At 35.3% G+C, this 26,175-nt stretch overlaps 1 protein-coding gene across 1 annotated transcript; it reads left to right on the top strand.

Annotated features, from left to right (window-relative positions):
• Positions 1-314: 314 nt before the first annotated feature.
• SMC1 (structural maintenance of chromosomes 1) lies at positions 315-26,139 on the top strand. Its single transcript, XM_085195371.1, has 27 exons — positions 315-543; positions 611-731; positions 806-905; positions 994-1,142; positions 1,484-1,652; positions 2,102-2,314; positions 6,541-6,680; positions 6,796-6,904; positions 7,627-7,785; positions 7,994-8,101; positions 8,479-8,640; positions 9,259-9,470; positions 9,729-9,903; positions 13,067-13,189; positions 19,159-19,290; positions 19,473-19,538; positions 19,643-19,776; positions 20,058-20,179; positions 20,358-20,539; positions 21,567-21,689; positions 22,311-22,420; positions 22,488-22,632; positions 22,992-23,096; positions 23,327-23,401; positions 24,983-25,161; positions 25,406-25,583; positions 25,870-26,139. The coding sequence occupies exons 1-27, from the start codon at positions 432-434 to the stop codon at positions 25,927-25,929; spliced, it is 3,663 nt and encodes a 1,220-aa protein (XP_085051497.1). The 5' UTR covers positions 315-431; the 3' UTR covers positions 25,930-26,139.
• Positions 26,140-26,175: the final 36 nt, after the last annotated feature.

Here is a 26,175-nt window from a genome sequence, read left to right as displayed (position 1 = left end):
ATTCAATATTAGGCGATTACTCAAAAATGGATATTAATAAAAATAAATAATTGATTTCTTGAAAAGTCGGTCGAATTAATATTTATTTATTATATACGTAACTAAAAAATGACTACGTCTACGTCGAAAGCGGCGAAATTGTAAATGTTGATAAAATTAATTATTTTAATAAAATTTATAATATGTTGGTTAGATATTTACATTTTAACTTTATTTTCTCTATAAATGTAAAAGTATTTGTATTATTTTTAATGAGTTGTTGTATTTTAGTGTTTTTTAAGTTCCATATGCTGTTTTTTGCTTTCCTGAGGTTGGCAACACTGCCTCGTATTGTTGACGAAAAATATTTCGCGCGAAGACGCCATAAATATTTGTGATTTGTTTTATTAAAATATCTTTTAATTAATAAGATAATAAAGAATTCTAACAAAATGCCTGCTTTTCTAAAGTATATTGATATGGAAAACTTTAAGTCCTATAGTGGCCACCACCGCATAGGCCCTCTGAAATCTTTCACCGCCGTTGTGGGACCTAATGGATCAGGTTCGTAAATGTTTTCGCCTTATATCATATTTATAATTCAATGTTACTGATACATTATTATTTTTAGGAAAATCTAATTTCATGGACGCCGTGAGTTTTGTGATGGGCGAGAAAACATCACTGCTACGTGTTAAACGACTTAGTGATCTTATACATGGTGCATCTATTAACAAACCAATCTCCAGAAGGTACAACTTAAATTTGTTATCTATTTGTTATAATAGTTGTCATGCTTTATCTAATTATTATAATTTCTGTCTAGTGCCTCTGTAACAGCTACATTTATTTTGGAAGATATGACAGAAAAACAGTTTCAGAGATCAGTTATTGGGCAGTCTTCTGATCATAAAATTGATGGCCATGTAAGTTACAAGTTACATTTCGATCAATTTCAATTTTGTTGTTTGTTGTTATTTGTACCCATATAATTTTTTTATTCTTATATTACAGTCAGTCTCAATAGGCCAATATCTGTCGGAATTGGAAAAATTGGGGATCAATGTAAAGGCTAAAAATTTCTTGGTATTCCAAGGTGCTGTTGAGAGCATTGCCATGAAAAACCCTAAAGAAAGAACTGCACTTTTTGAAGAGATTAGTGGGTAGGTCATTATTGTATGTGTTGAGTTGACTACATTATTTATCACCTTGTAAGTTTACTTGTGTAAAAGTTATTTTAACTTCACACCATATCCCACATATAGCAGGGTAGGTAGAAGGTATCTGGTGTTCTGACACTCTGTTCCTCATCCCATTGATACAGTGCATGTTGATTACTAGTCAAGAAGTCAAAGCCATGCCTTGTCTTGATCCTAAGTGGGAATTAAATCTACAACTGTCACATGACAACAAATATGTTTGCTAATATAGTCTTATGAGTCTTACTTATGTATATCCTTTGCACCTTTTTGCCTGTGTAAGTAAAATGATTTTTATCAAAAAGATCTGGAGTACTTAAAGAACAATATGAAGCATGTCGTGCAGAAGTGAACCGTGCTGATGAAGAGGCTCAGTTCTCATATCAAAAGAAGAAGGGTGTAGCTGCTGAGCGGAAAGAGGCAAAATTTGAAAAAGAAGAAGCTGAAAAATATACTCGATTGAAAGAAGAGCTGGTATGTTACGGTCAATAATAAAAAAAAATATATAAAATTTATTATATTAATATACTTTATTTCAAAATGAAATATATATTTTTTATACAATTTAATAGACAATTTCTAAATATGATTTTTTTTAAACAAAAGCAAAATTTACTTAACAAAAAATTATATAACAAATGAGGTTATACATAAAGCAGTGAGCTATGCAATATTTGTGTTTGTATATTTTGTTTTGTTATTGAGGGTAGTTGCAATATATGTAGTGTAGCATAGTTTCAAAAACAAGTTAAACCAACCAAAGTAGATGGATTTCAACACTATGAAATGGGCTCAATGTTTATTGTTTAATATAGTAATGTTATTTTTAAACAATTTTGATGTCCTCTCTTTTGTGTGCAGCATTAAGTTCTGTTTCACAATTGTAATATTTTATAATTTAAATATTTCATATACATCTATAGCAACAACAAAAGGTAGAGCTCCAGCTCTTCCACCTATACCACAATGAGAATGACATTCAATCATCGGAAGAGGAACTTCAACATAAACAATCAGAACTCACCAAAGTTGAGAAGAAAAGGCAGAAAGCGGAAGATAGTCTAAAGGAAAAAAAGAAGGAGGCTGGTACTGTGCAGCGGGAGCTTGCTAAGATTGAACAGGATATTAGGGAAGTTGTAAGTAGATTGGAATTGCATTGTAATTTAATTACATATATTAATAGCATCTCTGTAAATCTTTTTTTTTCTTCAGCTTTTCACGTCTTAAGTGGCTTAACTCAACACCAGAGCTAACATATGATTATATTAAATATTACATTTCCTCGAGTCGGAACAATCTGTTGCAATTACAGTCACATACTTGTGCCCCTGCGCCACCATTGGCTTCTATCTTGTGTAACATACACAAGAAATAGATTCCATATTTAGGAAATAAAAATATTTTTTTGAGCAGTTTACAGCAGTCATTTGGTGCATCAATTCATGAACCTAGTTCATTAGTTAATGCACAAAACAGTTTTATTTAGTGATGATATTGGAAGGAATATGGGTTCAATTTTGAATTCTTGTTTACCGCGACAGTCAGCTGTTAGTTTTTGTTATCCGTCAGCATCCTTTGAAGTTCTCATGCAGAGAAGTTTAAGTTATAAATTTAATAAGTGTGACAAACTTGTTATATTATCAAGTAATAGGGGAAATTTAAACAAAAAACAGTTAAATGACTATTGTGAGTCATTATTAAACTTAGATATAAGTAAAATAATTTTGTTTACATTTCCTTATTGTAAAAATCAGCCAGAAGCGGAAAATAATTACAGATTTAAGCTAAACTCTACTCTGCACATATAATGACAAATTTCATTTAATTGACACTAACAAAATAGTTAGTAAAACTTTATTTTTGACTCAAAGTAAATATTATTTTGGTCATAGGTTTAAGTGACAGATAGCTTCTGTGCTATCCTATTATTTTGACTTATCAGCCAAGAACTTGGCTACTACTTCAACTGCTTCTATTAAGCAGACTGACATTCCAATTTATTCTGACATTATGTCTAATAATTTACACTCTGTTGACATTTCTCAACATTTAAATTAATTTCTCAGACAACAGAGGTAGCAACCTCTAGCTCTAATTTATTATTAAATATCCCTTTGATCCAGCTAGCTTTACAATTAAATAACAATGATAACGCACACTGCACATCATCACAATATCCGTGCAATAATAATAATAAAAATGTTAAGTCTATTAGACTAGTTCATCAGAACATCCGTTGCTTGACGGGGGGCAAGCAGCTAGAGCTGGAATTATGCATGAACTCGGAGGAAATTAGTATTATGTGTATTACTGAACATTGGTTAAAGGTGAATCAGCTCATGTTTAATTTCAGAAACCACCGGGTAGGAAGCTCATTCTGCAGAATCAACACAATACACGGGGGGTCGCTTATTATATTAAACAAGAACCTTAAGTTCAAGGAACGGAAAGATATTGAGTCCCTTTCTGTAGAATGTTCTATCGAATTAGCGTGTGTTCAACTAGAGCAATTCTTTGTTATATGTGTATACAGACCTCCCTCCGCTAATTTAAAATTATTTTTAGAAGTAATGGATGAGGCCTTAAGCAAACTTACCAAGTCGGGTAAGCCTTTGTTAGTGTGTGGGGACTTTAATGTTAATCTTTTGGAAAGTTTAAGTCCCACCATAAATTTATTAAGTCTTTTTAAGTCACACAATTTACTTAATTTATTTATGGAGCCAACCAGAATAACTCCTACGACTAGTACTTGTATAGATAACATATTTACTGACATTATTCCATGCTACAAAAGCATTATTAATAAATTGGATTCTGACCACTCTGGTCAGCTAGTAGAATTCTCTAGTAAGAAAAAACAGGTGGCTAAGAGAAAAATTGCTTTTGTACCTGTCACAGCTAGTCGTTTGGAACGTATGAAAGTTAGTTTACTAACTAATTTACTAGTTTTAGATATAACTTTACCTCCCAATTCTTTGTACAATTCTTTTTTTTACTCTTTTATTAATAAATTTCATTCAATATTTACTCCCAAAGAGATTACAATTACCGATAGTCCTATCTTTGGTGACTGGGCCACAGCAGGTATTTATAAGAGTAGGGAGATGCTGTATATGTTATATTATGAAAAACAGTTTAATAGTGGTGAAGAGTTTAAAGAGTACTTAAAATCTTACTCTAACATTTTCAAAAGTGTATGCAAAATTGCAAAATCTTCATTTATTAAAACAAAAATCAGAAATAGTAATAATAAAATTGAAGCCACTTGGAAGGTTGTTAATGCCGAGACTGGGAGAACTAGGGTGAAAGATTCTAATTTTAAACTTAGTATTGACGGTCACATTGTTGATTCCGATTTGGAAGTGGCCATTGCATTTGAAAAGTTTTTCTCTACTTTCCCAGTCAGTCTAACAAACGATTTAGGTTCTTCTACCACTATTGCAGAACCGTCAACTAAAGACAATGTTCCCGAATTTTATAATGGTTTCGTTTTCCGTCATGTAAATTATTCAGACATTAGTGTAGCTTTCAAATCAATTAGTATGAAAAAGACAGCCGACTTGTGGGGTGTCTCAGTTAATATTATAAATTCTTTAATTGATATTTTGATTCCTGATTTAGTTACAATTTTTAATAGATGTGTTGATTGTGGAGTGTTTCCTGATTTGATGAAATATAGAGTAAAATAACTAAATTGTTTAAATCAGGTAGTACGCAAGACCCTACAAATTTCAGACCGATTTCAGTACTACCTACGTTTAGTAACATTTGCTGATACTCAGTCAGCTTCTTACTTATTTTAATAAAAATAAATTACTGCACACAGGTCAATTTGGTTTCACTCGTGGAAGGTCAACATCTGATGCTGGGGTCAAATTATTAGAGAGTGTATTCGCGGCTTGGGAGGAGTCACGTGATGCCTTTGGGGTGTTTTGTGACTTGTCCAAAGCATTTGATTGTGTGCAGCATAAAACTCTTATCAGGAAGCTACACCACTATGGTATAAGAGGCATTGCTTTGGATCTTCTCACTTCTTATTTACGTAATAGGATTCAAAAAGTAAATGTCAACGGGAAACTCTATTATTCTGGGTCCGTTTTTGTTCCTTTTGTACATTAATGACTTACCTCACCTTATGAGAGATATCTGTGAAATAGTGTTGTTTGCAGATGATACATCTTTAGTTTTTAAGGTTAATAGACGGCAATTGGAAATTGACGATGTAAACAATGCTCTTTCTAGGATATTACACTGGTTTAGTGCCAATAACTTGCTTTTAAATAGTAGTAAAACTAAATGTATCAGATTCTTTACAAAGAATGTGCAACAAGCGGAAACCAGGGTTTTGATGAACAATGAGGAACTTAAAGTAGTTAATGAAACTGTTTTCTTAGGTATAACATTAGATGCTAAGTTACAATGGGGTCCGCATATAGAAACTTTATCTGGTAGACTTAGTTCGGCAGCGTATGCTGTCAACTGACGTAAGATTCGTCAACTGACCGATGTTGACACCGCGCATTTAGTATACTACAGCTATTTTCATAGCATTATGTCTTACGGCCTATTACTTTGGGGCAGTGCCGCTGACATAGATACCATTTTTGTGCTCCAAAAACGGGCTGTCCGAGTAGTCTATAAAATGGGTCCACGGCAGTCACTAAGGAATAAATTCAAAGACTTTAACATCCTCACATTACACTCCCAATATATTTACGACAACTTAGTATATTTGCATAAAAATATTAATAAATTTAATAAAAACAGTGACCTCCATCAACACAATTTAAGAAATAAAAATAAGCTTGCTGTGCCCTTCTCTAGGCTCCATAAAGTGTCTCCCTCATTCGTAGGTCAAAGTATACACTTTTATAACAAACTTCCAAACGACTTGGTTAATTTATCACTGAACAAATTTAAAAAAGTGGTAAAGCACAGGCTCTGCCAAAAAGCATATTACTCTGTTAAAGATTATGTTCGCGATAAAGATGTTTGGAAATGAGTTGCTCTATTTCTAAGTTAAAATTGTTAATTGTAATTTGTAACAAATGTTGGCATTTAAAAAGAGTGGCCATGAGTTTCTTTGCCTGTATCTTCTCATGAGCTCAACCATTTGAACGGGCTTTTTTCAAGTCAAAATTGCAAATTTTTTTTTGGTTATTTTGTTTTGTATTTTTTTTTTTACTTTATGACATGTCCAAGTAAATGTTAAGCATTTTTATGGAATAAAGATATTTTGACTTTGACTTTGACTTTGAGAATGTATGGCTTAGTGGTCAGATGACATGGATGGTTTCTTTTTTTTATTATAAAATATTACGTGAACTTCATTATAGTTAATTATTACTCTGTCCTCATACAGGAAGCAGAAATATCCAAAAAACGTCCTACATTTATCAAGGCAAAGGAGCGCGTCACCCACACGCAGAAAAAGCTTGAAAGCGCAGTTAAAACGCTGGAGCAGGCGCGTAAAGCGCATGAGGCACACCAGGCTGATATCAGGTACTACTACCTGATCCGTAAAAAAAAATTAATTCGAAATTTTAGAAAGGAATTATATTATAATATTATAAAAAGTCCATTCAAAACAAAATTAGTATTTTGTACATATTAACAGTAAGCTAGAGGAGGAGTTGCGTCAGATCGAGGAGCAGAAAGCGGTATGGGAGGCCTCTATACTTGGCACCAGTCACTCCCGCGCTGATGTTCACCTTGAGGAGGCACAGGTAATATTTTAGTAAATCAGTTTCCGCTGTATCCCGCACACAGCAGAGTAGGCGCGCTTTGCCTCGACACCAGAGCGAAGAAATGGAAATATAAACATAAATAACTATTTCACTTCCTTGAGTATCCTCCTTGGGATCGAACCCACAGCCGTCGCGTTACAGTTACACCTTTGTGCCGCTGCGCCATGACGGCCTCTAACATACTTTAGTATTTTACTATATAATCCATTGAAAAAACTTTTTTTTAGTTTAAATCGGTATTCTGTATGTATTATGTATTGTATGTACAGTTTTTATATTTATTAAGTTTACTCAAGCTTTGCACCACAGTTTGCCCTCACTTTTAGATGTATCCTATCCTTGGATTGGTTGCCTGGAAGAGATCACTTTTAGTGATAAGGCCGCCTTTTTGTATTTTATGTCCTTAAAAATAATCATTGTAATACTTGTAAATGTGCAATAAAGACTTTTTATCTTATCTTCTCTGTTTATAGCAGGGTAAGCAAAAAGATACTCGTATAAGGACACTATTTTCTCTACTTTCCGTTCAAATTCAAGACATTGCGTGACGAAACTCAACGACGCGCATTGTATTACCAAAGAAAGGAAAAGAATGAGAATTGCATTTTCAAAGATAAAACAAGTGGCTTTCCACTGGGCAATAATGTCATCATGTAAATTTTTAAATTCTTTTTATAATACAAATCTCATATTGTTTGTAGATCCGCGAATACGAGGAGTTGAAGATGGAGGCATCGCGGCAGGCGGCGCGTTACCTGCAGGAGCTGGACTCCGTCAACCGCGAGCAAAAGGCCGACCAGGACCGTCTCGACAACGAGATGAGGCGCAAGGGCGAGCTGGAGAACAAGCATCGCCAGAAGGTAAGGGGCTAAACTAGCAACTACAAGTAGATGAACATGTCTAATGTCTCTCTGCTTACACTGCAAGATGATATAAGTTAGCAAAATATTTAATTTTATGGTTTCTTTTTATTAACTGAAACCTTCACAAGTAATTACTTTACTAAAATGTGTTATTTTATTGTGTTAAAATGAATAAATATTTATTTTCTATTTGTAATGATCACAGGGGCATGAGCGAAATGAGGCAATGAAACGCGTGGAGAAACTCAACGAACATATCAAAAGTTCAGAACAAGCTCTTGAGGAGCAGAGACGATTGAGAGCTGAACTGCAGGTTACAAAACTTTTATTCAACAGTGGTTGTTTTTGATCCCAATTTCTATCTAAGTAATAATTCTGAAAAATCTTCCAAGACCGTCCAAGCAAATTAAAGATGGATTGTAAATCAGCATGTAAAATATTGTTGTTATAAACAAATTATTAGTTTATTATTAAATTTCTGTCCCTGTAGATTATGATATTTATAAGTATGAAAAAAAATATTTTAATATTTATAGTTATTAAAACGTAAATGAAAGCAAAATTGTACCATATTAAAAATATTAAAATTTTTACAGTCTAGCTTGAAAAAAGTTATAGCACTTTTCCACTTCACTTTCACTTCACTTGTAAATCCTATAAATCATAAATATATTATTTTACAATTTTTAGGCTGACGTTGGTTCTTGCCGTGGTAAAGCAGCGGCGCTCCAAACCGCCTTAGAAGAAGTAGCCTCCCAGTTGGGGGATGCTCGCGTCGATAAGCACGAAGAGGCGCGGAGACGCAAGAAACAGGAGATAGTGGAGAGTTTCAAGAGAGAGATACCCGGAGTGGTATGTAGATTTCTTTTATTACATAATATTAATATTTTACTTTTTTTTTAATATGGGTAAATTGTGGGCTTTAAAATAAGCGATCAATCAAGAATTGTGTTGAGGCGCGCAAATGGAAGTCCAACCAAGTATTTTTGTACATACAACAAATTATTTGAAACATTTATTACTATTTACAACAGCGAGGAAATAAAAATATTAAATACTACATTAACCTAGTGGGAATCGAACTCGTTTAGTTACTTGTAAACCTGCAACATCACCTCACCTCAAATTACTTAATAGAATTAAATGAAAAAGTAACAAGGTAAAGTCAGCAGTCACGGTACAATATTGTGCGTGTGGTCGATTGCGCGTCGCGGCTGCGAGCCGAGTGGCGAGGTCGACGATCGAAGTGTTTCTTACCGGTCACTATGAAGGAAAGCCGCATAGAGTAATTAAAATATACTTTTTATAACATACATATTATTAAAAAGAAGAACTGGGAACAACTAGGTTTCAACCTATAATGTATGTAGGTTTTGTGCTATTTTGGCGGTTATTTTGTGTTCGATACAATATTTGCAATATATTATAATTATTCCGTTATTGCGCTTATTCTCTCGGTATCTCTTCTAGTACGACCGTATGATCAACATGTGTCAACCAACACACAAACGCTACAACGTGGCCATCACCAAAGTCCTCGGCAAGTACATGGAGGCCATCGTAGTGGACACGGAGAAGACCGCCAGGAGATGCATCCAGGTGCTAAAGGAGAGGATGCTGGAGCCTGAGACATTCCTGCCGTTGGACTACATACAGGCTAAACCATTGAGGGAGAGGTTAAGGTGAGAATAAAACTTATTTGACTCAACTTAAGCACAGCAATTAGTCCAATAAAATGGGTTCCTACTGTATTTATATTATTTATGATGTTAACAAATAATGTATTTAAATTAGTCAATTATTTTTAAAAAAGTTTTCTGCCTACAAAAATATACTTTAGTAATTAATGGTGCATGTGATTTAGAAAAATGACGTAATTGTCCAATTTCCCAGTTAACCTACACTTTAGACTATTTATTATTGGTGAAATTCATTGATAGAGACATAAAAGAGCCCAAAAACGTGAAGCTCCTGTTCGACGTGCTCCGCTTCGAGCCGCCCGCCATACACCGCGCGGTGCTTTTCGTCACCAACAACGCGCTGGTCTGCGAGACGCCAGAGGATGCGTCCAGGGTGGCCTACGACCTGGATCGCACTAAGAATAGTAGATACGATGTAAGTTGATAATGCTAATATAATATTACTGATAGATTTTTTAATAGAAGTAATGAAAACTGTTTAATAAAAAAAATTAACTATTAAATAAACTACTTTAATTTATTCAATAAAAAAGAAGAAACTTTAAACTGAACTACTGAGTAAAAAATTATAAGAGTTAGAATATTAAAATGTATATGTCAAATAATATAGTATATGTCAAATAAGGAACCTACTGCAGTCACACTCAAAATAGAATCACTACTAATATGTTGTTAAACGATGTTTGCTATTTGGATGTGACCGAGGAGCTACTTAACAAATTAGAGCGTCTTCAAAATCTGGCCATACGCTTTGTTTACGGCTTGCATATGACCAAGTATGACCATGTCTCCCAATTTCGAGCTCAGCTTAATCGGCTCCCAATTCGCCTTCGACATGATATGCACATCCTTATATTCCTCCTGTTTACCTGCGCTCCCGCTTTAATGTGCTTCCCTGTCCCTTACGCTCTAGGCGTTCGTATGTCATTCCGATGTTGGACGTACCGGAGAGCAATACCAAATTCCTTCAAAAATCCTTTACTGTATATGCCGCATCCCTTTGGAACCAACTTCCAAATCCTATTCAGAAAAGCCATTTCCTAAATTCATTTAAATCCCAACTTAAAAAACATTTGCTCAAAAGTGAAAGCTATGTCAAATTATGACATAGCTTTAATCAGTGTTTCTATATTATATATCTATATATATAAAATCGAAAGGTCACTCACTCATCACGAAATCTCAGAAACTACATGTGCTAGGAATCTCAAATTTTGCATAGGAGTTATTTATAGGACGTAGGTGTTCGCTAAGACGGGAATTTGCAATATTCGACTTCTAAGGGGTTGTTTTTGGGGTTGAAAATTTGTATGAAACTTCGTTACTACTAATGCTAGGAGTCTCAAATTTTGCATGGACGTCACTTATAGGACGTAGGTACTCATGGAGACAGAAATTAATAATAATGTAGTTCACGCAGGCGAAGCCGCAGGCGAGCGCCTAGTATATGTATATATGTATGTATTCAGATATTTTAATTTTTTTTTGATTGCACTGTGTTGTTATTCCGCTGTTTGGCACTCATCCATTTCCATAGGTTGGCTGGAAGAGATTTTTTCAATTCAATTCAAATTCAATTCAAAATATTCTTTATTCAAATAGGCAATTATTATAAGCACTTTTGAATCGTCGAATAAACATATAAACAAAAAGCTACCACCGGTTCGGAAGGCAGTTCTGCTGAGAAGAGCCGGCAAGAAACTCAACAGTTGCTTTTTTCAAAATCAATGGTACAATCTATTACATTAGCTGGCAGCTATCCTGCATTACATTCAATAGACATTAATTTCATACATGCTTATCCTCTAGATATTCTTGAACAGTGTAATACGCTTTACTTGTTAGAATTTTTTTTACAGATATTTTAAATTTTTGTAGTGGCAAACTAAGAATACACTGCGGAATTTTATTATATACACGTATACTCAGACCCATAAAGGATTTATTAACTTTCTGGAGGCGAAAACTTGGTGTAACAAGCTTATCTTTATTTCTCGTTTCTATCATATGATTGTCACTATGTTTACTATGACAATGTATATTTTATCGGACAAAGAGAATGTTATAGTATATAAATTGGGAAGCAACTTTAATAATACCTGCATCTTTGAAAATATTTCGCAGAGAATCTCGCGCTCTTAGTTTATAAATATATCTTACGGCTCTTTTTTGGAGGATAAATATTGAATTTATATCTGAAGCACTGCCCCATAGCAGCATTCCATAAGATAAAATACTATGGAAATAGCTATGGTAGACTAGTCGGGCAGTGTCAACGTCCGTCATTTGTCTTACTTTTTTAATTGCGAACGCGGCAGAGCTGAGTTTATCTGCAAGTGCTTCCAGATGAGCGTTCCACTGGAGTTTGGAATCTATAGTAACACCTAAGAAAATAGCTGATTCCGACACATTAAGAGGTTCTCCTTTAATTATTAGATTAAAATTATGTTTTTTTACATTTGGTAAAGCAAACTCGATGCATTTCGTTTTTTTAGCATTTAACATTAGATTATTAACATCAAACCAACGAAGAATATGCGATAATGCACTATTCACTTCGTCATAGTTTATTTTATTTCGGTCAACCTTAAATATTAAAGAGGTATCATCCGCGAAAAGTACAATATCACATAGGTTCTTCACATAAAAAGGCAGATCGTTAATATAAATAAGAAATAAAAGAGGACCGAGAATAGATCCTTGTGGAACGCCCATCTTTAGAGGAGATCCAGATGATTTTACATTATTTATACTAACCTTCTGGATTCTTCGGTTTAGATATGAGGCAATAAGATCAAGGGCAGTACCCTGTATACCATAATGATATAGTTTTAATAACAGAGTTTCATGGTCTACACAATCAAAGGCTTTGGATAAATCACAAAACACTCCAATAGCATTTTGTGACTTCTCCCATGCGTCATAAATGTGCTTTAGGAGTGCAGCACCCGCATCCGTAGTGGACTTGCCTTTGGTGAAACCATATTGCTCACTATGGAAACAATTGTTAATATTAAAAAAAATTGTAAGCTGATTGAGCATTATTTTTTCAAATATTTTACTTAAGGATGGTAAAACAGAGATCGGTCTGTAATTTCCAGGCTCAGATCTATTTCCACTTTTGTAAAGCGGCACTATTTTGCTATATTTCATTAAGTCAGGAAAAGTACCGGATTCTACACAATTGTTAAAAATTAAAACAAGGTAAGGAGCAATATTAGGTATAATTGAATTAAGAACTTTAACGGACATGCCCCATAAGTCACCAGTTTTTTTTAAATTGAGGCTTTTAAAAGTTTTGACAATTTCATCTGGTGACACATTCTTAAACACAAAATTTTGTCTACAACTATTTACATGGGTCATTAGTATTAATTCGGGAATAAGCCCGCCATTGTAAACATAACTTTTTAACTGTTTTTTTACTATTTTCTTACATGTGCAATAAAGAATATATATTATGTTTTTTCTTATAAATTTTATATGTAATACGGACTTAACATAGTATTTATATTTATTTAAATTTCTTATTTAATTATATTAACTAGAAAATATTGATATGACATTTAATTTTGCAGGCGCTGGCACTAGATGGTACATTTTACCAGAAATCAGGTATCATCTCCGGAGGGTCTTTAGACTTGGCGCGTAAAGCTAAACGTTGGGACGAAAAGCATCTCTCACAGTTGAAAGCTAAAAAGGTAATAATAATATTCTCATTTAAAAAAATGCTCTTTTCACTGTAGTTATGTTAGCCACTCCGCTCCGCCACTTGATTTAGAAATAATAGTTGCAGAAATGCAGGATATGCGTCAAGAAAGCAAATTTCGTTGTACGAAAATCAAAAAGTCTAAACGGGACTTATATTTTCAGCACATTTTTTTTTGTGCATACTGTTTATTAAAACAAAAGCTTTCAATATATTAATGAAAGCTCCAACATACAACCATTACTTTTTTTAGCTTCAGACATAGCCCTGCATAAGGTATGCAGAGGGAAACTGGAGTTAAGCTACCTATTAAGATTCCCTGACGTGACGCAACTTAATGACCCGCTTTGCCCTACTTACAACAGTGAGGAAATGAAAATGTTAAATATTACATTAAACGAATGGGAATCGAACGCGTTTATAGTCGTACCCCTGCGTCATCACCTCAACTCAAATTATTTAATAGTTTTGAAATGAAATGATGAAATTTTGTTATTTTCTTTTTCGCGGGTAGACAATAAACTTGAAAGACGTGTTTTTAAAGCTCTGTATTTTTTTCAAAAAAAAGGCTCTTAAAAGTACATATATGTGGTGAAAGTTTAATTACCTGTGTTTAAGTCAATAACAACTAAACTCACTCACTGTTTTCTACACTTTATACAATGACAATGACTACTCCTGTGGAGCAACTTATGAAAGGTATGGAAGAACTGTCCTCTATGTTCTCATTCAGAATGGGTGAGTTTGAGAAAAACTTAGTACAGTCCGGATATGCAGCTTCTAATCCCACAGTAAAATCTTTGGCTGCTGAGTTCAACACGTTCAAATCCGTGGTGTGGAAACCCCTGGGTTTATTAAAGTCTCAGGTTGAACTTGTGGCAGTTTCCACTGTATTGTCCAACCACTTCAGTGGATTTAATGTCTGACTTTAAATCCACTGAAATCGAGGCGTGCCACAGGCTGGGTGTTAAAAAAGACTCTGCCCGGCCTGTACTTCTCAGATTCACCAGTTGCCAGGCTCGTTCCAGTGCATGGAGGGCGAAAACTAAGTTAAAAGGCACTAAAATAACTATGACGGAATTCCTAACTAAATGCCGCCAAGATGTGTTTACTGCAGCCCGTAAGCATTTTGGTATTAAAAAATGCTGGTCAGCGGAAGGCATGATTGTTATTTTGCTACCAAATAAATCTAAAATCAAGATCTCCTCACAGCGCGAACTTAAACAACTGATAGAACAAGGCTCCGTAACGAAACCCTGACAACTTAGTCCTTTGTTTACATCACTTTAATATAGCCGGTTAACACCTCAATATAGACTTTATATTACTTTTCCATTGTAGGGTACATTTATATTTATGTTATTATTCTTGCTGTGGTAATTATAAAATGTATTTTAATTTTGATGTTGGCTAACTGTGACATAACATTTTGTTTACAATTCGGCTTTAAAATGTGTCACCTAAGTCATATGTTCGTATGCACAGTCTTGTCTTGTTGTACGTTCCATTCTATGTTACGCCTTTTTTCTAGTAATTCTATTATTATTATTTTTTCTTATAATTTTAAATGTAGTGTAAAATTGCATTTAATTCGACTTATACAGGTAATTTATATTGTAAATTTTATATAGTATCGTTATATATATATTTATTAAATTGTGTTTTATATATTTATTTTATATATTACTAGCGGACGCGCGCACAGCTTCGCTTGCTTATTTAGGGGTGAATTCTAATAACGCATGAAACACGTGTTCAATGAAATATTTTGAAGAGTCTAAATTTAAAATTTTATAAAAAACGGTGGCGATTTAAAGAATTTTCCATACGAACTTTCAACCCCTTATTGGTACCCTTAGGGGGTAAATTCTAAAAAACCGTGAAATATGTGTTCAATTAAATATTTTTAAGAGTGAATTTAGAATTTTATAAAAATCGGTGCAGATTTAAAAAAAAATCCATACAAACTTTCAACCCCTATTTCGCCCCTTTAGGGTTAAAAATTTTCAAAATCCCTTCTTAGTGGATGTCCAGATTACAAAAGTAAACATCTGTCCATATTTCACGTTTCTACCATCAGCGGTTTTGGCTGTGCGTGCGTCTTACCTCAGTCAGTGAGGACAAGTCCTTTTATATATATAGATAAATATACTTATTATAATTAATTTATTTATTTGGATATTTATATTATGTTAAATAAAAATGAATACTTTTCTTCTTCTTCTAGTGTTAATGATAGCGCGGATAGTGATAACGATCCTGATTCAGAGCCACTTTATGATAAGCTGTCGAAAACTTTTGACAATAATTGTTCTTCAACCCTCTCCCTGGTGCATATTAACGCGCAGAGTGTTCCGGCTCACCATTCCGACATTCTCGCTTCCTTTAGCTCTGGCGTAGTTGACTGCATACTTATATCCGAGACCTGGCTGAAACCATCACTTTCCTCTGCTTCCTATTCTCTTCTTGGCTATCAGCTATACCGCAATGACCGCACTAGTAGGGGTGGTGGTGGCGTCGGTATTTACCTCCGTGACTACATTCCCGCTAGTGTTGTCTTTTGCTCTTCACCTCATCCTGATGACTCACTAGAATGTCTTTTTCTAGAGTTGACCTTGCGTCATACTAAAGTACTGGTCGGAGTTCTGTACTTTGGACAGCATTCTTGAGAACCTTCGACCCCTCTACGAACACATGATTTGCATGGGTGATTTAAATACGTGTCTTTTAAAAAATGATCGTAGAACTCATCTACTAAAGGCACTAAACGAGTCCTATAATTTACACCTTTTACCTATGTCTTGCCCTACCCATTACTTTCCTAATTGTAGACCTTCTCTTTTTGATCGTCAAATGACCGCTCCGTTCTCCTTTCACGATCTTATTTTTCTATCGTATAAATTACGTCCTCCAAAGGTTAGAGGCAAAATTCATTTTCAGCGTAGTTTTAAGCATATGGATATTGAACGCCTAAGGGAGGATGTGAGGAACATCGATTGGTCTTCCGTTATGTCATCTACGAATATTGACACGATGGTACAATCTTGTAACTGCTGAACTGATTAACATTTACAATATCCATGCCCCTGTAAGGCCAGTTCGTATGAAGCATGCGCCTGCTCCCTGGTTAACACAAGTCATCAAGAATACAATGGCTAAGCGTGACAGAGCCAAATTAAAAAACAAAAAATCTCCTTCGCCAGAAAATCTTACAACCTATAAAAAACTGCGTAACATCTGCAATAGAATGTGTAGGGATGCTAAGCGTCGCTATTTCCATGACACCATTCAGAATCTCAGTCAAGCACAAATTTGGAGATTCTTGGAGTCGTTTGGTGTAGGCAAAACCACTGAAACTCGTCAAGTCTCAGTGGACCTTCACACTCACAATTCTTTTTTTAAAACCCCACCATGTAATATAAGTCCCCTTATAAAATCGGAAACATTATCACTGCTGTCACGTCTCAACCTACCAGACTCCATTCCTTTTAATTTTAAAGCTGTGTCGGAAGATGACGTCAAGAAGTGTATCCATTCCATTTCCACCAAAGCCTTTGGAATTGACAATCTCAGCCTTGAGATGATCTTTCCTGTGTTGGAAAGCATTGCACCAGTGGTCACCCACATTATCAACTTTTCACTGACAAGTAATGTCTTTCCTTCACTATGGAAGAGTGCCTACGTCATTCCATTACCCAAAACCTCTAATCCCTCCAATGTCGCTGAATACCGCCCCATTTCCCCCATGTCCTTGAATCTTTAGTCAATAACCAACTTTACTCCTTTACAGGAGTTCCGGTTTTATAATTGGCATTGTATAATAGAACAACTCATATTCTGTTAGAAATCTAAGAGTTCCCGTGTCTGAGCACATTCATAAATAAATTATTTAGTACTTTTACATATGAAGAGTTGAAATGGACATTTTTCAATATTTCATACAATCAACTATGCTCTGCTGGCAGTTTTTTCAGAGTTCTGGTTTTCTTTCAGGCTAAATATCGTAGAACTACTTATATTCTATTGTAAAATAAAGCGTTATCGCGTCTGAGTATCCTTTTATTAATTTTAAAAATTACTTTACCTTCGAACTATTTTCGAAACGAACGTTCTTTTTTTCTGTTTAAAAATTTTTTTCTTCGTAAAATTAACAGAACTATTGTTAAAAATTATCAGGAACTATTTTTATTCATCCCTATGAGTGCAGATCCCGCCCCGATTTTTATTTGCAAAAAATGATCTGCCAAGGGAAGTTAGCAGATCATTTTTTTACATAACTTTTTCAGGAGTAAAAACGACAGAACTATTTATAAAACCTATCAGGAACTATAGAACTCAGGTGCATGCGAAGAGAACTCCATTTTTTTTGATCTGCTGGACAATGCTCTGCTAAGTTCACAGACGTCTAATAATCTACTGTCTCCATTCCAGTCCGGTTTCCGTCCCTTTCACAGCACATTTGGAGCTTTGTTGAATATAACAGAGAACGTTCGGTATGCTATGGACAACACCAAGCTCACTGTTATGGTTCTGTTAGATTTCAGCAACGCTTTCAGCTCTGTTGACTTCTATATACTTCTTGGCACACTTCGAGCAGTTAATATTTCATCTGCAGCTATAAGCTGGTTTCGCTCTTACCTCTTCGGCCGCAGGCAATGTGTTAAAGCTAACGATATCACATCAACTTGGCTTGATCTTACTGCTGCCGTTCCTCAAGGCGGCGTTCTTTCTCCTCTTCTCTTTTCTATCTTTATTAACAATATTTCTAGAGTCATTACTTTTCCCTTCCATCTGTATGCGGATGATTTGCAACTTTACCGCCATAGTAATTTAAATGAATTGCCTGAAGCTATCAACCCCAAAAAATCTCAGAGTATCATCATAGGCAGTAATAAATTAAGACATAAAATTAAATGGGATACTGTGCCAGCGGTACGCTACTCAGATGTAACGGTTCCCTATTGTAACGAGGTTAGGAATTTAGGACTTATAATTGATTGCAACATGTCTTGGGCACCGCATATCATTGCAATCAGCAGGCGCATGCATTTCTCTTTCCATTCTCTTAGGCGTCTCCAATACTTCCTTCCTCACAAAACCAAAGTTATGCTTGCGCAATGTCTTCTTCCAATACTCGACTACGCTGACGTCTGCTATTTGGATGCTACTGAGGAGCTACTTAACAAATTAGAACGTCTTCAAAATCTCGCCATACGCTTTATTTTTGGCTTACGTAAGTATGATCATGTTTCTCAATTTCGTGCTCAGCTTAAGTGGCCCCCAATCCGTCTTCGCCGTGATATGCACATCCTTACCTTACTTTTTAAACTCCTTAACTACAAAAATTTTCCTACATACCTACGCTCCCGCTTCAACGTTCTCCCTCACGCTCTAGGCGGTCGTGTATCGTTCCGGCGCTTGATATACCAAGGAGCAACACCAAATTCATGCAGAAGTCCTTTTCCGTATATGCCTCATCCCTTTGGAACCAACTCTCTAATCCTATCCAGAGAAGCCCTTCCCTAAAATCCTTTAAATCCCAATTAAAAAAGCATTTACTTGCCACTGGGAACAATTAATATATATTCCGACAGAGTTTCAAATTATTACAATTCATTTTTCTTGTCATTTATCTCTTCAAAATAATATAATATTTGTGTATATATAAAATATTTATATTTATGTATGTATTTTTTTTCTTTTTATAGAATATATATGTAGTGTGTGTATATATGTATATGTAGTTTATATATATATTATGGTATATATATATTTATAGATTCAAATATAATATTTTTCTGTTATGCACTATATTCTCCCCGCTGTTTCACAGATATCCACTTCCACTGGTAGGCTGGAAGAGATTTCTTTTAGAAATAAGCCCACCCTTGTCAACAAAATTTTTCTTCTTTAAATTTCTGTATTTTGTTTTGTGCAATAAAGAATATATAAAATTTACAGGAAAAACTAACAGAAGAGCTTCGTGAGTCCATGAAAAAATCCCGCAAAGAATCTGAACTGACCACCGTCGATTCGCAGATACGAGGCCTCGAGTCCCGCCTCAAGTACGCGCTCACTGACCGCGACACTACGGTAATTGCTTTAACTATTCTATCCTTCAATGTACATAAAAAACATTATAGTATATACATAATATGTTGAAATATATGAAATCGAATAAAAAAATAAAAATACAAATACAAAAATTATATAAATCACATATAAATCAAATACAATACATAAAGCAATTTATGACATACTTTATTCTTTTACAGCTAAAACAAATAAAAGCTCTCGATGCTGAGATTGCTGAATTGGAACGCAAAATGGAAATGTTTGGTGTAAGTATCATTTTTTAATTATTATTTATAGAAAAGCAATTACTTAGAAATATATGCAGACCAATTTTGGTATTTTAAATATATAACCGGCATTTTATTTACAGCCACAAATTGAAGAGATCGAGCATACTATCCGCGCCCGCGACGCCAAGATACAAGAGGTGAAGGAGAACATGAACAACGTAGAGGATGTCGTGTTCCGTGGTTTCTGTAGAGATATCGGAGTGGCTAACATACGGTGAGGGATCGCGGGTTCATATATCTTGTGGTTTATGAACTATGTATTATGGCACAACAAACGGTGATGACGATGTAATAGAGATGACATTATAGTGAAAGTGGAAAGTGTCTGACATAATATATATTACATCTTGCAATTGATAAAAATGTTGTTATAAACAATGTATAGTTTTTAATTAAACTTTAATATTTAATTATTATGTTTATTTCGTTTATTATATATCATTATAACTTTAATAAATGGTACATATATAAAGACAATATATTTTCCCCATACAGACAGTACGAGGAACGCGAGCTGCGCGCTCAGCAGGAGCGAGCCAAGCGGCGTATGGAGTTCGAGGCGCAAATAGACCGAGTTGCGTCTAACTTGGAGTTTGAGAGGTCCAGAGATACACAGAGTGAGTTACTGTGTTTATCATTTTGATTATATAATATTTTACGTGGTCACTGTGGTAAGAAACATAAATACTTTTTTAAATTTTTCTTTAACTTATTAAAATTATGCTTGTGAGGCTGGCGTATAATCATATAATTTAAATATTATTGTTCATGACTTTAAAATATGTACTTGTATAGAAAACGTAACCCGATGGGAGCGTACAGTCCAAGACGGCGAAGACGAGCTGGACGTGAACCGCCAAGCGGAAGTCAAACAGCGCCAGGACATCGATCGGGAACTGCGGCGAGCTGACGCGTTAAAGGCGGAGCGGGCTGCTGCCAGGGGCCGCCAGGACCGCGCTGATGAGAGTGTGACTGCTGTATGTACTGTTATTTTTTCTTAAATTCAAATTCAAAATATTCTTTATTCAAATAAACTTTATAAGCACTTTTGAATAGTCGAATGTACATGTCAACAAAAAGCTACCACCGGTTCGGAAGCTGCCTTCTGCTGAGAAGAGCCGGCAAGAAACTCAACATGCAATGCATGCCTCGAGAAATCGCCGGAGAATTATGTATTATATACGTAAGGCTAAAAAATAAATATATATCACGTTATATTCCGTATATAGAGGCTGAGGCCCGCAGGCAGAGGCAACCCCACGCACCGCCGTTCTCAAGGCATTACGACGTATTGAGTGGTAGAACTCAATGTCGCGCTTTGCCTGGTTACCAGAGCGAGGAAATGAAAATATTAAGTAATTCATTGCTCCGACTGGAAATCGAGTCCACAACATCGGTTTTAGTCATACGGTTGTGCCACTGCGCCACAAGGCCCTCTATGTAGACTGATAATTATATACGAGTATAGCATGACTTGGCTTCGTGTTGTAGTGGTTGGATTTTCGTACTCGACTCGTAATGTCTGGGAAACGGAATATAGAGAATGATGTTATCTAACTCAGTCCTTTAAATAAATAATCAAAAGACAGACGTACGGGTTATAGATATGATATTTATATGACTTCAATCGTTTTAAATAACTTATTGAGCTATAACTGCATAATTATAATAAATGCGCCGTCGTGGCGCAGCGGCACAAGGGTGTGACTGTAACGCGAATGTTGTGGGTTTGATCCCCACTCGGGGAAGTGAAATATATATTTACGTTTATATTCCCATTTCTTAGCTCTGGTGTCGAGCCAAAGCGCGGCGTTGAGTTCTGCCACTCAACACGCAATGTCTCCAGAATTCGGCAGAAAGTGGTGAACGGAGTGTCTTAACACTAGGTTCCCTCTGAATACCCTGCTGTGTGCGGGATACAGCGTGATTTATTTATATTATTTATTTTACTTATAACAAATATATATTCACATGTTATTTACAATACTACAAATGTTGTTTCAGGCTCGCAAGGAAGTGGCGAATATACAGAAAGACATCCAGACAATACAGAAGCATATCTCCAGCATCGAAGCTCGCATCGAGAGTCGACGCAGCGACAGACACAATATATTGAGACAGTGCAAGGTACCACATGAATTAAATAAATAATATTATGTTGAGAATTTTTGCTCCACTTGCCCTGCCATTTGCAGGTGTAGTGTTTATTCAAACTCTTAACGTAATACCAATATGAAAACGTCAATATACTAAGAACTTTTCTTTTTATTGGAAACTAATGTAAGAACTAAATCACTCTTATGTAATATTTATTTTTATAAATTGCGTTCGCCAATAAAAAATATAGGGATATAGCTGCACCGTGTATCCCGCTTATAGGAGGGTCGGCAAAGGGAACCTGGGAACCTAGTGTTAAGACACTGCATTCCCATTAACACACTTTTGTTCCTCACTTTCCGCCGAATTCTGGAAGCATTGTAAGGCGTTGAATGGCGGAAATAGATGTTTTTGGACTATGATGCTTTGCCTTGTTACTAGAGCGAGAAAAATGAAAATATTTTTCTTTTCATTTTCTCGAGTGGGAGTCGAACCCACAACCTAGCGAGTTTAGAAATTTCGTTGTCGTCGTCGTCGTTCGTTCATCGTTCGTCGAGGATGTGTGCTCCTGCGGCACGACTGATCTTAATTAGCTTTCTGGTTTACTTTAATAATTACTATTACTATAATTATATTGTGTGTGTATTACAGATTGATGACATAATGATTCCGCTATTAGAGGGCAGTTTAGACGATACTGCGGAGGGTGAGACCGAGTCTTCCAGTCTCTCCAGCACCCAGCAGCATCTCAGGGACTCTAGGTAACTCATATTTCTAAATAAATTACCATAATAAATATTATTGTTAATATATTAACTTGTATTCCAGGCTCCGCGTAGACTACCGTTCATTAAGCGAGGCGCTAACAGACTTAGACGAGGCGGATGAAATCAAACGTAAAGCGGACAAGTTGCAAAAGGCCATCAACTCACTGCAGAACACCGTTGACAAGATACAGGCTCCTAATATGCGGGTAAGTATGTAACAGCTCTAGTAGACAGCGCGGAAGTGAGCTTCGCCAAATTACGGCCCTGATTTAAAACAATTACAGGGGAAGCGTGGCGGTTTTTATCTTATATATTTCTATGATTAAATATGGCTTATAATAAGTTCAGATTAACATTGCACCAGTTAATAGACATTTTATCATTAAAATTAGTTTTATTTTTCATTGCAATTAATAAAAAACCTTGTTATAATAATGTGTTGTAATTTTAATTTTTTTAACTAATTATTAAAAATAGATCTACCAGACACACTAAACTGATAAAAGTTATTTTTAAATATTTATTTTAAGTATTAAAGTGATATATATAATCATTTCAATTACAGGCAATGCAAAAACTAAACGAGGTACGTGAGAAAGTGAACGCGACTAACGAAGCCTTTGTAGCGGCTAGGAAGAGGGCACACAAGGCGAAGCTTGCCTTTGAAAAGGTATATTTTCCCTCTACTCGTACGTATAAGTCCGATTTTATAAACAGACAATAACATTTCAATAAAAATATATCTCTCATTTTTTTGATTTGTCATCATTTATCATTTATATGATATCAAATAACAGAATATTAATAATTATATCAATTTCATTTACATTTGGATCCAAACCCTATTGAGTAGCAATATTGCGCTTCCTGTAAAATTACATGTATTTTGTTAATTTGCAGGTGAAGAAAGAGAGGCACGACAAATTCATGACATGTTTCGAACATGTCGCAAACGAAATCGATGCTATTTATAAGGTAAGTTATAGACAATTGTGAAATTATATTAAATTGCTAGAAAGGAAGGAGCATTTCTTTGTTTGCATTTGTTTATTTGCATGATCTTAGCCGTATCCTATCTCTATGCCACTCTCATAATCCTGAAATCCATAACGCATTCACCATCGCAAACGGCGAAAGGCAAAACTCGGCGCCACGCTTCTTTTTTTTTTAAACGGTTTTATCTTGTTACTAGAGTGATAAAATGAAAATATGAAATAATTCATTTGCCTGTGTTGCCTTTAGAATTACATCACACACTCAAGGCCGCATCAGTCTTTTATTTAATACTGTTGAGCTCAGAGCAGTGCCTGGGTCTTGCGACAGATGCAGGCTTGAGGGGCCCTTTTACAGTGCACAAACACTCGCCTTCACTGCTCCAGCCCAATATAGCAAATTACCTCAAATAAACGAAGTACCGCCTTTTATAGTTTTATTTACAAATGTGGCTGCCTATCAAAGAACAATGCTGTTGCTATCTATAATAACCCATAGCAAGTGTGCTATGGGTTATTACAGATAAGTAAAACTGCATATTAGATACGGTAACAATTCAATTCAAATTCAAATTCAAAATATTCTTTATTCAAATAAACTTTATAAGCACTTTTGAATCGTCGAATGTACATGTCAACAAAAAGCTACCACCGGTTCGGAAGGCAGTTCTGCTGAGAAGAGCCGGCAAGAAACTCAACAGTTGCTCTTTTTAAAGTCAATGGTATATTTTACTATTACATTAGCTGGCAGCTATCCTGCCTGACATTCAATAGACATATTCTTGAACAATGTAATAAGCTTTACTTGTTAGAATTTTTTTTACAGATATTTTAAATTTTGGTAGTGGCAAATTAAGAATACACTGCGGAATTTTATTATATACACTTATACTCAGACCCATAAAGGATTTATTAACTTTTTGGAGGCGAAAACTTGGTGTAACAAGCTTATCTTTATTTCTCGTTTCTATCGTATGACTGTCGCTATTTTTTCTATGATAATGTATATTTTGTCGGACAAAGAGAATATTATAGTATAGAAATTGGGAAGCAACTGTAATAATACCTGCATCTTTGAAAACATCTCGCAGAGAATCTCGAGCTCTTAGATTATAAATATATCTTACGGCTCTTTTTTGGAGAATAAATATTGAATTGATATCTGAAGCACTGCCCCATAGCAGCATTCCATAAGAAAAAATACTATGGAAATAGCTAAAGTAGACTAGTCGGGCAGGTTCAACGTCCGTCATTTGTCTTACTTTCTTAATTGCGAACGCGGCAGAGCTGAGTTTATCTGCAAGTGCTTCCAGATGAGCGTTCCACTGGAGTTTGGAATCTATAGTTACACCTAAGAAAATAGCTGATTCCGACACATTAAGAAGTTCTCCTTTAATTATTACATTAAAATTATGTTTTTTAACATTTGGTAAGGCAAACTCGATGCATTTCGTTTTTTTAGCATTTAATTGTTAATACAAAACCTTAGAACCTTTTGTATATCTTTCTTTTGCAATTCTAAGATTGAATAAATAAATAATAGTACGTGTACGTCCGCCCGCAGGCGCTGGCCATGAACCAGTCGGCTCAGGCGTTCCTAGGGCCCGAGAACCCCGAGGAGCCCTACCTGGACGGCGTCAACTACAACTGCGTGGCGCCCGGAAAGCGGTTCCAGCCCATGTCTAACCTCTCCGGCGGAGAGAAGACAGTTGCCGCACTCGCGCTGCTCTTCGCCATACACAGGTATGTTACACATACCCATATGTGCAAAACTCCTTAGTCAATAATCCCACTATTATTCTGCCGTAAAAAAGTAAGTATCAACCTACTCCACTTTGCACGGTCTTTTGCGTACTTTTATATGCATTGTTATTATTAAAAAAAGTGTATTTTTTAATATAATACAGAAATATATATTAAATTAAATTAATGTCACAATTTATAATGCCTTAATTAAGTTTAAACTTAAAATTTCTTAAATTTCCAGTTTCCAACCCGCACCATTCTTCCTCCTCGACGAGATCGACGCGGCATTAGACAACACCAATATCGGCAAGGTGGCGTCCTTCATCCGCTCCAAGAAGGGCTCCCTGCAGACCATCGTGATCTCCCTCAAGGAGGAATTCTACGGGTGTGCTGATGCTCTCGTTGGTATTTGTTCTGAGGTTCGTGCGGGTCCATATACATCATTACTAATATATAAAATAAATTTTTTGTACTACTAGCGGCTTAACCGCGGCTTTACCCGCTTAAATTTATTGTTATATTATTATCCAAATTATACAAAATCTTTACATAAATTGTTGTATATGTGTTGTTCTTACGTTCGAGTTAGATTACCGTAAAGTTTCATCTTAATTCGTTCAGTAGTTTTTGCATGAAAGTAGAACTAACATCCATCCTTACAAACCTTTACCTTTATAAGATTTAATTTTATTTTTCCTCTTCCAGCCTGCGGATTGCCTCGTGAGTGACGTCGTCACGCTCAGCCTCGAGACCTATCATGATTAGTCTCATTATTTTTATAATTTCCATTTAGTTTTAGAAGTTATTTATGTTTAATTATTGTATTGATGCGAGAATAATGATATCTTCTTTTAATACTTTTAAGCTCTGTGGAATTACTTCATGTGTATTTTGTAACCATGACAAAGTTTAGTGCAGGTTTGTATCCACCACATATTTTATTTATCTCTTTTTAATAAAATATTATGAATTACAGTTATTTGCGTTTTATTCTAAATAAATGGGAAGTTA

The sequence above is a fragment of the Heliconius melpomene genome, chromosome 12 (genome assembly GCF_056956725.1).
Source record: "Heliconius melpomene rosina isolate 202511_hmr_F chromosome 12, ASM5695672v1, whole genome shotgun sequence".
NCBI classification, from domain to species: Eukaryota; Metazoa; Arthropoda; class Insecta; order Lepidoptera; family Nymphalidae; genus Heliconius; species Heliconius melpomene.
Note: the sequence above shows the minus strand (reverse complement) of the source record. Positions and strands in the feature narration are given on the sequence as shown.